General features: G+C 38.1%; 1 protein-coding gene across 4 annotated transcripts in view; it reads left to right on the forward strand.

Annotated features, from left to right (window-relative positions):
• Window positions 1-14190, forward strand: part of Wdr49 (WD repeat domain 49) — a 128011-nt gene that overhangs the window by 23080 nt on the left and 90741 nt on the right. For all 4 annotated transcript variants that reach the window (XM_085682497.2, XM_085682499.2, XM_085682498.2 and 1 more), the window contains exons 5-6: window positions 9981-10148; window positions 11924-12072. In XM_085682497.2, coding sequence (XP_085538623.2) covers window positions 9981-10148; window positions 11924-12072 — 317 coding nt within the window. The remainder of the gene's footprint in view (window positions 1-9980; window positions 10149-11923; window positions 12073-14190) is intronic.

The raw sequence follows: 14190 nt of genomic DNA on the forward strand, positions 1-14190 counted from the left end.
CTAGAGTTATCTGAAAGGAAGGAACCTAGAGAAAATACCTCCCTACAATCCAACTGTAAGGCATTTTCTTAATTAGTGACTGATGAGGGGAGCCCAGGTGATTGTGGGCAGTGCCGTCTCTGGGTCCTGAGTTCTATAAAAGAGTCAGCTGGAGTACGGCAGTAAGCAGCACCCCTCACTGGCCTCTACATAAGCTTTTGCCTCTAGGTTCTTGCCCTATTTGAGTTCCTGTCCTGACTTCCATTGATGCTAAACAACAATATGGAAGTCTAAGCCAAATAAACCCTTTCCTTCTCAACTTTCTTTTTGGTCATGGTGTTTTGTCACTACATTAGAAACTCTAACTAAGACAGTCACTTCATACTCATTTTTTTTCCTTTTTCTTCCTTCTTTTTTCCTTTCCTTCTTCCTTTAGAAAAAGTTTCATCATAGAGCTCAGACTAGGACTGGCCATGTGATTCTTGTTCTATTCCTTCTAATCATAGATAAACCTGTCTCTTTGTTTCTCTCTATTTCCCTCTCCATCCCTCCCTTTTTTCTTCCCTTCCATTCCTTCCATCTTTCCTCCCTCTTCCCTCCCTCTTGATATAATGTCTGAGTTATTCTTGTCTAGAGTACATGAGTAGTGGTTCTTTGTGATAAGATTATTTTATAAATAAGTCCTTATAGAACACTAGTACTTTTTAAAAACTTAATCATTAATGGTTTAATGGTATTTGTAAGTATTTTAATTCTTAAAAATTGGATTTGATAATTCAAGAACAAAGTGTACAATATCTGTACTTATATAAAAGACCATGGTGATTTTTCTCATGTTGAAATTGCTACATTAATGAAAGTCCACTCAAAAGAATGGAAATTAGCAATCACATTGATTGGGATAATATCTAATGAAATTAATATTACCAGTCAACTTTTAATATAATTTAAAGAAGACATGATCAAAGGTACCAATTGTTGTCTTTTCCAGCAGCTTTATGATCTTCACCTCTCATGTTGTAACTGATCTTCTAGCATGTGATCCCAAATCAAGTCCTATACAAGTGACAGTATATTATGATTTTTTCTTAGTACAAATTATTCACTTGGTACATTTTCTCTATCCTTTGATTCTGACAGGACATATCTTGGGGAAAACAAAATTGGACATTTTCCAACCATCTCCTGTTGTGACGGGCAGAAAGTTATGTGTCAAATTTTTGTGACACCAAAATAAGATCAGTGTACTAGATAAACAAGATGTAGCCTGCAGTATGAAGTCTAGTCTATTATTTGGGTTCCATTATTTTATAGTAACATGGATAAATAAGAAATAGGCTGTAGTAGGGTCCTTTTGAAGAAGCTGAGGTTATAACAAGTGGGAGTTTCTGCACAAGAGTGATGTTCAAACATCTTCGTACACACGTATATACACATAAGTAATTTGAAATTATTCCCTTCTTCAGTTTCTAGGTTTAAGACTCAACTGCCTCTAAACATGTGACTACTTAACTCTTAATCAATGCAAAGGGATCTTCTGAGACACAGCAGCAGACACCAGCTTAAATATGACTGTTGTCTCAAATTTGGTTGTTTTAGTATGAGGAGAAGGGAGGAAGAGAAAGTTAAAGAGGAGAAAAGAAGAAAAGAAAGATAGAGCAGACTGTAGCTCACTGGGGTTTGCAGCAATCATGGACACAGCTCCTTGATTTCCAAGACCTGCTCTTCCAAGAGCAACCAAGAGATGGTTGCTTGGATTTGATATCCATTGCTCTGCAGCAGCATGGATCAATGTTCTTATAATTTCTCAAGCTTATATTTGGGCATTTTCTTCTTAGTATAAGAGAATAAACAAGTGAAAAAAGAAATACAACTAGAGAAATACATTTTTAGCAAAACTAAGGGTAAAATATTTGTTATGTGGAAGTGTCAGAGATGAAACTCAGTTTTAGTTTTAGTTATATGTATGCTAACATATGCTTTAAATGGGAGTTAAGATTCAGTCTTCTTAAAATTTTGAGAAAGAAAATATTTTTATCTGGTCCGAGTGGTTCTTTGCCATAGTTTAATAGAAAAATAATTGCATTCTGAAATGGTTACAAATGAATGTAGATATTTAGGGCTGTAGAGACTGTCTTGAATCACAGAGAATGTCCTTTTTAGGAATGGTCTTCTATGGCATGTTTTGGAAGCTTTTTTCTGAGAGTGTAGCTATTAAAGAAGCATGAACCAGGTGTGGTGGTGCATGTCTTTAATTCTAAAATTCAATTTCTATGGGAAGATTGTAAGTCTGAGGTTAGCCTGGGTTACACAGACAGTCCAAGTTTTTCCTGAGCCATGGAGAATGATCTTGTTTCTAACAAATGAAGAAACAAACACAAGTGGCTGGACTGTCACTCACTGATCGTTGGAATTGCTAAACCAAAAACCATGAGTTTTTTTAATCACATCAGAATATATTCTTCCACTTTGATCGCACACAGAAGGTGATAACATCAACTAACAATGGTAACAGAATCATAATTGTTGCAGTAATTAATAGAACTGTTGCCAGAGAATTTAAACACAGACACCAGGTTGTGTTTCCTTAGGGAGTCTTTATATTTGGCAGGGATTGTGCTAGCCAGGGAAGTTGGATCTAGGGACATGTACCTGTGTTGCTCTGTTTCCCAGAATTGAAATGATCCCTTCCAGGTAAAGGAGATTGCATCACTGAGTAGCTAGACCATGTTGTCCTTATTGCCAGGAGTCACGCTGTGTTTAACACAGTAGAAATTAGCTCTGAGCTGGTGACCTGAGACTGATGGAACAATTTTCTTCCTTCAGCCTGCTTGTACTATACACACACTTCTGCCTGACATTCTGGAAATTCCGGAAATTCCAGAAATTAATTACACTTCTATTTTAAAAGCTACTTAGCAATATAGATTTTGGTTTCAAAAACACGTTTTGACTTTAAATGACCAAATAGACATTTGTTTCTTTTATTTCCTATTTTTTCCTCTTTATTTATTTTGTTTTTCATTTTACATACTAACCCCAGTTCTCCTTCCCTCCCTTTCTCCTGCACCTCCAACTTCCTCCTTCTGGCCCCACCCTCTTCTCAGAGGAGGTAGGGCCTCCCTTGGGGAGTCAACAAATACTGGCATACCAAGTTGAGGCAAGACCAAGTCCCTCCCTCTTGTATCAAGGCTGAGCAAGAATCTCACCACAGGGAATGGGCTCCAAAAGCCCAGTTCAGGCACACTCCCTACCATTGCTAGTAGTCTTAGCTGCTGTCATCCTTGTGGATTCCTGGTAATTTCCCTAGTGTTAGAGGAGGCTGCTTGTTTGTTTCCCAGCTGTCCAGACTCTGAAATAACCACACAGAAACTCTATTATTTGTAATACTGTTTGGCCAATAGCCTAAATGCATTTCTGGCTTATTCTTATATCTTAAACTAACCCAGATCCATTAAACTGTGCATCACCACTAGGTTGTGGCTTATCAGCAAAGTTTCGATGGGTTGCAGTGCAGGCATTTGTCCCCAGCGGTGGCTACATGGCATCTCACTGATGCTGCCTTCTCTCTCTAGATAGATCTCTTCCAGCCTGGTTATGGTCTGTTAAGCCATTGACTGAGAGCAGCTTCTTTACTCATTAACCAATAAAAGCAACACATAAACAGAAGGACTTCCTATACCACCCTTGCACCAGGCTTCTCCCTAACCCCATAATGGCTCCTTCTATCAAGATATCTTTTACTGCTCCCCACCTCCGTCCCTCCTCAAGCTGGCCTTTTTGATTCCTCAAGTTTCCATTCCCTGTATCCCTTCTCCCAGTTTACCCAGGAGATGTTAACTATTTCCCCTTTCTGAGGCCCATGTGTATCCCTCCTAGACAAACAAGTGTGAATAATGCTAACACACTGGAGTTTGTCTTTTATTCGTAAAATGTTATCTAAAATCATGTTAAAAGTTTTTCTTCTTCTAATTTTTAAACTCACCGGGAGTGTGAAAAACAAACAATTAATTTGTCCAGCTTGTCTTATCCCATAACTTAATGCTCTAGAGAGATGTGTTTTTTTTAATTTTATTTTTATCACAGTGTGTTTTTTCCTTACTACAATTAAAGAAGTGAGAAAAACATTTTTGCATTTCAGGTAGCCTGGTTTTAAAGCAATGGCTCTATGGTTATTCTTCTATCTTTTACTCATACGTTCCCCAGGAGCTCTGCCGTTCTACAATTTAATGAGAAACAAGCTATATCTTGATTTAGATATAAGGTGTGAATTATTGAAGCTCTAGTATGTAACCTTCCAGACCCATAAATGTCATCCAGTAAGCCACAGACTTGAATCTTAGAACAATAATTGAAACTAGAGCAACATTAAGCTCTGTGTCTTAGAGATCCCCAAACCAAAGATGATAACTGGATATCCTTGGAAACACGTGATAATGTAATTTTCAGGATAGGAATATTTTGCTCTAATTCTATTATAATCACATTATGGAATTTCTGTGAATTTAATGATAAGGTTATGGTACAATGATTTATATTTTGGTTCTTGCAATATTGATTTTGAGTGACATGCTTTAGTAATCTTAAACATTTTCCATAAGTAAAAGGAATGTATTGAATGAGTCTCTGGATGGTACTTAGGTTATGGTGCAATGATTTATATTTTGGATCTTACAATATTGACTTTGAGTGGCATGCTATAGTAATCTTAAACATTTTCCATAAACAAAAGGAATGTATTGAGTGAGTCTCTGGTTGGTACTTCACTCTTGCAGAATTTTTTTTTTTTTTGGTATATCTATAAAAGCAACCATCAGGCAGCAGGTGAAATGCCCCTGAGGTTAACTGTTCTGTAACATCTAACAAAACTCAATGCACTTACCTTTCCATGTACTGGTTGTTTTTTTAGGCTTCCCTGCCTCCCACCTCTCTCCATCAGTCTCTCTTTCCTTTTTTTTCTTTCACAAGGAAGAAATGCAGTGGATGAGAGAGTAGGATGGAGTCGTTCAGAAAGCCAAAGGACGATTGTTCTCTTATAAACTCAGTAGCAACGTGAAGGAGTCAAGGGAAGGGAAGCCTGAAGTTTTAGTGGGGATTTGTTCTGAGAGTGAGGCCACACAGGATAGAAAAGTAGCTGGCATTAGAAATACCCGAGATGTGGTCCTGGCATGTGGGTGGCGGTGTGACTGAATGCAAAGGATGAATATAATCAAAGAGCAAAGGAGAGCTCACAGTCAGTCCTGTCCCATCTCCGTCTGTAATCAGCCACAAGACCCAGGGCAAATTGAGTTTTGCAATGTCTGTCTTCTCATTAACAAACTTCAAATAACTTACACAATGAAGATGGTGATAGATCGAGAGCTCCACGCTTGCTGCCTGGTGTATGAGAAGGGTTCATGAAATCATCTTCGTCAGTATAAAAAAAATAGCCCATAATGCAAGGGAAATCAGTAATGGAGGATGAGCTAGAAACAAACTGCAAACATGGATCATCTTTTTCTGTAATTTTTTTTCTGTTTCATGACATTTCATATTGAGTTATTCTGTGTACCAGAGGGTGCTTCCCTTTCTGAAATTCTCTTTTGAATCTTGCCTGCCCTTTGGTCTTGAAGAAATTGTGTTCAGCTCAACATCAAAATCTGGTGAAATGTATTTGTACTAAAGAATTAAAAATTAAAATGCAGAATCTATTTTGGTGCTGTGGTATATAAATTTAATTAGTAAAAGAAACATTATGGATCACCCAGGGAATGTCAGGCATGACGGCACACATGTGTAATCCCTGCTCGTGTGGGTCTTACATGTGAGGGTGGTGAGTTTGAGTCCAGACTGGACCTTACAGTGAGTCCAGAACAACTTGGTGCGACATGAATACTAAAAACCCCGAGACAGATATTGGGGTTCAGGCTGAACGATCAGAGAAGCCAAGCAGTCAAGCACTAGAGAGCTCTTTCCTCTATGAAATATTCAGACAGAAAAGAGAACAAGTTCCTGTGTCATCCTGCCTTCTATTCCTCTCTAGTGCTGGATTTAAAGGTGTGCACCGCCCCGACCAGGCCTCTAAGGCTAACAAGTGTGGCAGCTGGGATTATGGAAACTTTCATAATTTAATAAACTTTGAAAAAAAAAGATGTATGCCACTACTGCCTGGCCTGTATGACTGACTAGTGTGGCTAGCTCTGCACTCTGATCTTCAGGTGAGCTTTATTTATTAAAATACAAATAATATGCCACTATAACCTGGGGTGCATATCAAAACCCTTTTCCAATAATCAAAAATTAAGAGCCACATAAGAAAGCAAGTAGAGAGCTTTTTTTTTTAAATCCAGCATTACCTTGGGCTCAGAGGTTTATTGCCTGAGTTTCCCAGCTTTATCATGTATGGCTCATGGTGGGAAGCTTATTAAAACTCTGGCATCTTATACACAAATGTGTGTTATGTGCACAAGTTTCTGATGGAGTCTATAGTTCTCATGAGAATAAACATTTAGTATCTGAAATTTAAGAACTGCTGATTAGTCCTTTAGAGTATGAAATAATGTCTATCCTCTACAGAATTATTTCCAGCATCCTGTTCCTTTATGTGTGGTCCTTCGACAGTATAACCAGCCACATTAGGCACTCTGTGAGTGATGACCAATCGTAGGCTTGCACACTGAGAACCTGTACTTTCACTGTAATCTCCCAGTGACTCATCTGCGTGCTACAGTATAAGAAGTCCCCACTGTCAAGGAATCTGGCTCTGCAGACTCAAGTTATATTCTGGCTCTGCCAGAGTCTAGCTTTGAACTTGGATCTGTAATACTCCATGCTACGCACCATCCCTCTGATCAGAGGGTTAATGCCAGAAATCCAGACCCAAGTTTGAAATAGTCATCATCTGTTTTTAGCCTTATAATTACACTTGTTTTGTATTTTTTCTTTTCCACTTTTCTTCACCTATAAAAGTAAAAGGCAGGTTGAATTTCTATTGGTCCACTATTTTGGAGTTTATATTTTCCTCTTCTATCTCAGAGATGGCACTATAAGTGTATGTTGTCAAGCAGTTTCCCCTGGGGGATTCTTCGCTTTTATATTAAAAATAATTGTGTGTGGTCATGGGTATCCAAGCTGGTATCTGCATATAGGTGCAGTTGACCAAGTACGTGAAAACAGGGTGTCAGATTCCATGGATCTGAAGTCTTTGTGAGCCACTGAACATGGATGATGGAAACAAAATTCAGGTACTCTGCAGTGCAACAGGTACACTTAACTGATGAGCCTTACCCTTAGGTGATACTTAAATGTTCTTTGCTAATAATGCATAACTGTTGACACACACAAGAAGTTTCTCGTTTTACTTTTGCTCCTTTACTACAAGTAAGGTATTGTGTCTTCTCATCAATAGAATGTCAAAATAGAATAACTGTGAAATGTCTTCAGAATACTGAATCATACATGATGTCTTTCTTTGGACTCATCTCTGTAACATCCAGTGTAGCAAGTTACTATGGGATAAGATAGTCTAATTATTTGATTTATATGTCTTCTTTTCTAAGCTTAGAGCCATATGTCTAAGGCATAGAGTAAATTCAGTTCTTCAGTATCTTCACCACACCACAGGTATTAGAGAGAGCCTGTAATTCTAAAGATTACATGACTTTAAGAACAGATACCTGTAGGTGGCACTCTAAATAGTGTCAATCTGATTAAACATAAATTGTTCATGTGAGTTATTTGTTTGCCAGAAAGGTAGATATGAAGATATATTAAACTAAGCCATTCTCATGTCATTATCAGCTCATGAGCGAACAAACTCTAGCTGCTTTCAGAAATAATTAACTCTATTTTTTGGGGGGCGGGGATTTTTTGAGACAAGGTTTCTCTGTAGCTTTGGAGCCTGTCCTGGAACTAGCTCTTGTAGACCAGGCTGGCCTCGAACTCACAGAGATCTGCCTGCCTTGGCCTGCCAAGTGCTGGGATTAAAGGTGTGCACCACCACCGCCCGGCTAGAAATAATTAACTCAATAGATTAGGTTAGATAGAAAGGATTGTCCCTAGCTGTGCTTCTGTTTCCTTGTCTTTGCAATTATGTGGCAATTTGTTTATGCATATTTGTATAAGCACATATTCTGAATATTTTATAAAAAATAGACATTTATTTTTATAGTTCTGAAGGATGTAAAGTTCTGATATTCCGCTGTTGGTAGACATGGTGTCTGGAGAACACTTCTTGAAATACAGATACCATCTTCCAGTTGTGTCCTCTCATGAGGAAAGGGACAAATTCCCTTTTATCTCTTAGATAAGGCCCTAACCCTAGTTCTGAGGTCATAATTCCCTCATTAACAGGCAAGAGGAACCCTCCCTATTATTACCTTGAAAGTAAAGATTCAATGCATCCATTTGAGAGGTTACAGGTACTCAACTTGCTTCAGATTTTGAAGACTGAGTTTTCACACTTTTCAATACAATTGTTTGTACATTTGTTTCTTTATATGAGACTCTGCGAGTCAATATGTGTGGTCTGTGAGTGAATATGTGTGGTCTGTGAGGGGCTGTGGCTGGAGTGTGGCATCATGTGGCTTCTGGTTGCTGGAGTGAGGTCATCAGGTAGAGAGGCAAGCACTTTGGCCTGGATTTAGCTGTCTTGTTGGCCCTTGTTTTCTTTTCAGCTTAGCTAAAGAGTAAGTATACTGTCTCAAGTATAACCAGAGTCCAAAGCTGTAAGCACACTTTGAATAAAAATCCTACAGTGATAGAGGATATACATGCCTGTGTCACAGATTAAAAAGTTAAAAGTATATATAATCCACAAGAAATCAAGTGGTGTAAGTATTGACAGTTTTGCTGCAAGTCCACAAAAGGCACATTTTGCCTGCACATAAATGTTTTTGGTTAGAAGAAACCCAGATTGAGGGTACTTGAGCCTTTTATACAGGCACAGGACATGCATCTCCTTCTGCTCCTGAGAAAACTACTCCTGTTATTCTGGACAACAGGCATGCCTGCAGTTTGTTTGAAAGGGAGACACTAACTCTGCATTCTGAGGCTGTTTTCTATGCTCACAGCTTTGCAAACATAATCTTGAATAAAGGGCAGCCAGCTCAACTTCTTTAGATGCACAGAAATGTTCCAAGTTCACTGAGAATTGTCTTCCGAGTCGGCTTCACTTGATTCAACCTAATAAACAGCAGGCAGAAAAAAAATAAAAGTATTTCTGTTGAAGTATTTTCTTACTCTATACAAGTGACAAAATCCTTTGTATGTGGCAGGGATTTTGTCTGGGTTTTAAGTCAGAAATCTTTCAATTTTGGATACAAACGAATTATTTTCTGAGCAAAAATCAAGAGAGACCTCTGTATAGTAGAAGGTGGCATGTCCAAGGCTGGCCAAAGAGCACTTACTCACCTTTGGGAGTCTGTGATTCTGACAAAAATGAAAGCCCATCATGACACATGCGGGTTGGGCCTTTATTGCACAGGAAATAGGATTATTATGCTTCACTATATCGGACACAGGGTCAGTCATCTTTATAGGTAAAAATGAATCTTAGCTTCACTTGGGAGTCATACCAGGCCTGAGTCTTGGCCTATCTACTCTTAAACGTTCTAGATTGGTCAAAATTTAAATAAAACCTTATTTGCTCATGAATTAAAGCAAGCAGTTGCTGGATTGTTTTTGTTTGCCTGTTTCAGGTCTGGGAGGATCACCTGTTCATTTTCTGTCTACAGAATGCTCCATGACTTTGTGATGAGCACTGTTTTCTGCTCTGTGTTCCAGAAAAACAAACAAATGGACCAACAAAACCTTAATGTATTCCTATAGTAGAGGAAGGTCAGATTGGAGAATGTGCTATGGTTCCTTGCTATAAATACTTTGGTTGGAGGGGATGACCTGTTCTGCATGCTGTCATGGGTCATCACCCTCTGATATTGATTTTTACCATCATATATTTAAATATTTCTATTTTACTGTTATGAAAAAAACAACTTAAGGTTATTTTCTTATTTGTTTTTCAGTTACTTACAACGCCTCTTTAGATGCTTTCATTTCCAGCACAACCAGCAGTGCAAACACTGTGGTGGTGGCGTGGAGAGAGAAGGCAAAACGGCTCCTTAAAATGACACCTTTCAACATCGCCCAGGGCGTTCATGCTTTTGATTACCACTCTCGGCTCAATTTAATTGGTATGTAAAATAAATCACGATAACTATGAGGGCCTCATAAATTGTCTAGGATGCATATTTGTATGCAGGGGAGTGCTGCATCTTGTTGCTTTATTGCCAGGGAGACCAACTTGAGCAGCTCAGATTTTATTGCCTGAGAATGTTTGATAATGCTGCATATGATGTGCAGTGCGTTTGAATTACACTGGGGTGAAATATGAGAAAGCACCCCGATGCTTTAATGAGCCTTCTATTAGAATTGGTGGGGGTGGAGATGACACAGGGAAAGAAGACAGTTTGTACAGCATCTGTTATTCTGTCATCTTCCTAACTCTGTCCAACGTTGCTCTCAAACAAATCCATCACCTTCGTTACTCTCACACATGTGAGCATACACACACGGACACACACAGCATATACACACTTGCACACATCAGTAGAACTTTAAATCTTAGATACTTTTCAGGGTACATTTTCTAGTAATTTTTGAGGACTTATAGGGTATCATAGCTTTAGTTTATTAAGGAAGTATTTTTTGATAAAAAAGTATCAGAAATACAAGCTTTTCCAGGTATTAATCTTTCAAATTAAATACCTAGATAGGCTAAAAGTTGATAATTTGCTCTATGGATATGTTAGTCCAAATGTTATAAAACTGACATGCAGATCTGTTATAGAAAAATTCAATAGAGTAGTAATAAAGAGTATAACTATATCCTATGTTATGGGTCACACAGTTCCACATTCAGTAGTTAGCATTCACAGGAAAAATGCTGGTGTTCATTAAAAAAACAGACACACTTAAAAATGAATAATAACACCTGAGATTAACACAGACCTGGTGAGATGGAAAGATATCCAAGAATACTCTAAAGTATATCAGAGAAAGCTGGAGAGATTGATGAATTAATTAGGCAAGGGCTCAAATATCACCCCTTTATCTCACTGACTGACTAGTTATTTAATTCTTCTATACTGATCCGTTTGGTATTTGCTGGAAAACATACTAAGTGCAGGTATATAGTCGGTTCTAGAGCAAGACAGAATTAGAGAGTTAAATTACGTCTCACATGATCACATAGTACCTAGATTGGTCTTGAGATGGTCCCTGGTTATAAGGGAGCCATGATAAAAATACTTGATTCCACAGTAAGCCAGGATGGATGTGTTGGTGATTTTTGGTGGCTTGTGCATACATGATTATTTAAATGTGATAAAAATAATATGTTCTTAATATTTCTATTTATTAACTTGTGGCTTGCGAACATTTAGTTCCTTTTTTACTCCCCACCCCCAAACACCTGTCATTCTGTCTAAATTTCTTATGTCTCAGAAATAGGGAGTTTTGGGGCTAGGAGGAGAAAATGTATTCCCTCCCAGGCAGGTCTTAGGTAGGTTTCTAAATGAGACAATCTTTTTCCCTCCTAGCTTATGAAAACTCCTGCCTCAAATCAATGGTTCTCAAACTGTGGGTCGTGATATCTTGTATATCAGATATGTACATTATGATTCATAATAGCAGCAAAATTCAAGTTATGAAGTAGCAATGGAATAATTTTATGGTTGTGAGTCACTACAACACGAGGAATTTTGCTAAAGGGTTGCAGCAATAGGAAAGCTGAGAGCCACTGTGTAAGGTCAGCCCACACCCATCATTCATCTGAATCCACAATTCAGTTGGACAATGACAAAGTTTTCCTTTCTTCAAGACAGGGTGCATTAATGTTCATGTGTGAAAAGCTAATTTCACAAGGATAATTTAAAAACCATCTTATTTTCTTTTGAATTCGGATTAGCAACGGCTGGCATCAACAATCAAGTTTGCCTTTGGAATCCCTATGTCGTCTCTAAGCCAGTTGGTGTTCTATGGGGTCATTCAGCCAGTGTCATAGCTGTCCAGTTCTTTGCTGAAAGAAAACAACTTTTCAGCTTCTCCAGAGATAAAGTAAGTTACTCTAAGCCTCTAATTTTCCATCCACACTCCCAATTCTTAATCTTCACGGGGCCCTGAATTTCTCTGAGAGGTGTCAGTTGTTCATACAAACTGGCTAACTATGAAGTCTTGGGGAAAGCTTCATTTGGAACAAGTATTGATTGGCGGTTACTTTGTAAGAATTCTGGGCAAGGGGACAAAAAAATAATTTCATTAAATTTTGGTTCAAATGATGTGTTCACAGGTTTAACTCTTTTAATTTGATACTCCATATGTCACATCTTAAGAGCATCCAAAGTTCTCATTAATTCCACATGGAAAAGAATGGATGTGGGAACAAGAAAATGCTGTTTGGGTAAAAGAGTGAAAAGGCACAGTTGGCTATTATCAAATCAATATGAAAGATTCATTAAATTATAAATTTAAGCTAAAAAATATCAAGTATACAATAAATTTTAGTTAAGCGTCTGATCAATGACCTTGCTTGGATTGTTTTGTCTGTATTTGGGAATTTTAGGGATCTGACTGAGAGCCTCACACATGATAAACACACACTCTACCACTGAGTTGTGTTCTCAGCCCTTGATGGGGCATTTTCAATATTGGGGAAAATGAACCAAGAATCATATAGTCTAAACTGAATTCTGAGTACACTATAGTATCTAATTAAGTAATTTTCCTAATCTCCAAATACTTTGCCTTTTATGTGCTATATAATTTCCATTTTACATAATTCCATACATTTAAGATTCAGCCAAGACTATGAGAGGTTGGGGCATTTGTGCTCTTGCTCTGGACAAAGGTTATTTCTTGCAACCTCATGGTTGGGTTCACAACCACCCATAATTCTAGTTTCAGAAGACTAATGCTCTCTTCTGACCTCAGCAGGTACCAGGCATACATGTGGTACATTTGCTACATATGTACAGCCAAACATACACACACACACACACAAAATTATAAATTTCAAGATACTTGGCTATGAAGAGAAAAGTGGATAATCAGTGAAAATAGTCTCTGATATTCAGAGAACTTTTTCCCTGTATTAGAGGAATCTATCTGTGTAATAGGCAAAACTATGAAACTTAGACAACCATTCACATCTCATTAGCCATGTCCCAGTCTTCCTAATTATTATAACTTACTTTTCTTTTTAGCTATCATATAAAGCTCCCTTCCCCTTAAACATTACCAATAATCTGCCAATTCTTGTTTATTCTATCATCAAACTCTGTTCATCATCTTGATCCTTTATCTCAGTTGTCACTTCTCTAACTTTAAAAAATCTTGGCTTTGCTGGGAATGGTAGTGCATACTTTAAAACCCAGCCCTTGGGTGGCAGAGAAGCAGGTGGACCGCTACTCATTCAAGGTCAGTCTTGTCTACAGAGTAAATTCTAGGCAATCCAGGGACACATAGTGAGACTCTGTGTGAACACAAAAGAAAACAACACCAAAAACAAAGAAACTCTCATCTCTTTAACTCTCAAATACTGCAAACATTGCTATGTCTTCTAACTGCAGAAGTTTCCTTCCGTTCTACTAATAAAGAAGTTTGCAAGAAAACAGATTAATGAATGAGAAACCGTCAGTCTTTCAGTTCCACCCCCCATTTAGCTGACATCTCTGAAATTCTTAGTCTTTCACACAAAGCCCTTCTCTAATTGGTCAGTCTATTCAATTTCTTTCTCTTCTCCTTTATTAATTCACACGCGAGCCGTATTAACTCTTGGCTCTTACCACAGTACAGTTTACTGCGACTGCAATTCCAAGTCCTCCTGGAGTTTCCTGTCCTCTATTATCACCGACAGAGAGCTGTTTGTCAGCCTTCAAATCTTCTGTAATGGCTCATGTAGCAGTGGGTGTTTCCTTCTGTGTGCTCCAAATGTTCTTCGTTAGAATATTGTCATCATTAATTTGCTTCCTTAAGATGTTGGTATTTTTTTAACCTGTATTCTCAGTATCTTTCACAACCCCTTACACAGTGTAGGTTCTATTCTTTGACTACATGTTTCTAGCTCCAGGTGAAGAACTATTGCTTCGGACGGAAAGTAGTAAAGAAACTCGGTATGAGATCTCTTAGGATGCCCTCCTGGATTTAGTTGTCTTATTTTCTGAGGTCCTTGAACCA

Source organism: Myodes glareolus, chromosome 20 (assembly GCF_982192425.1).
Source record: "Myodes glareolus chromosome 20, mMyoGla1.1, whole genome shotgun sequence".
NCBI lineage: Eukaryota > Metazoa > Chordata > Mammalia > Rodentia > Cricetidae > Myodes > Myodes glareolus.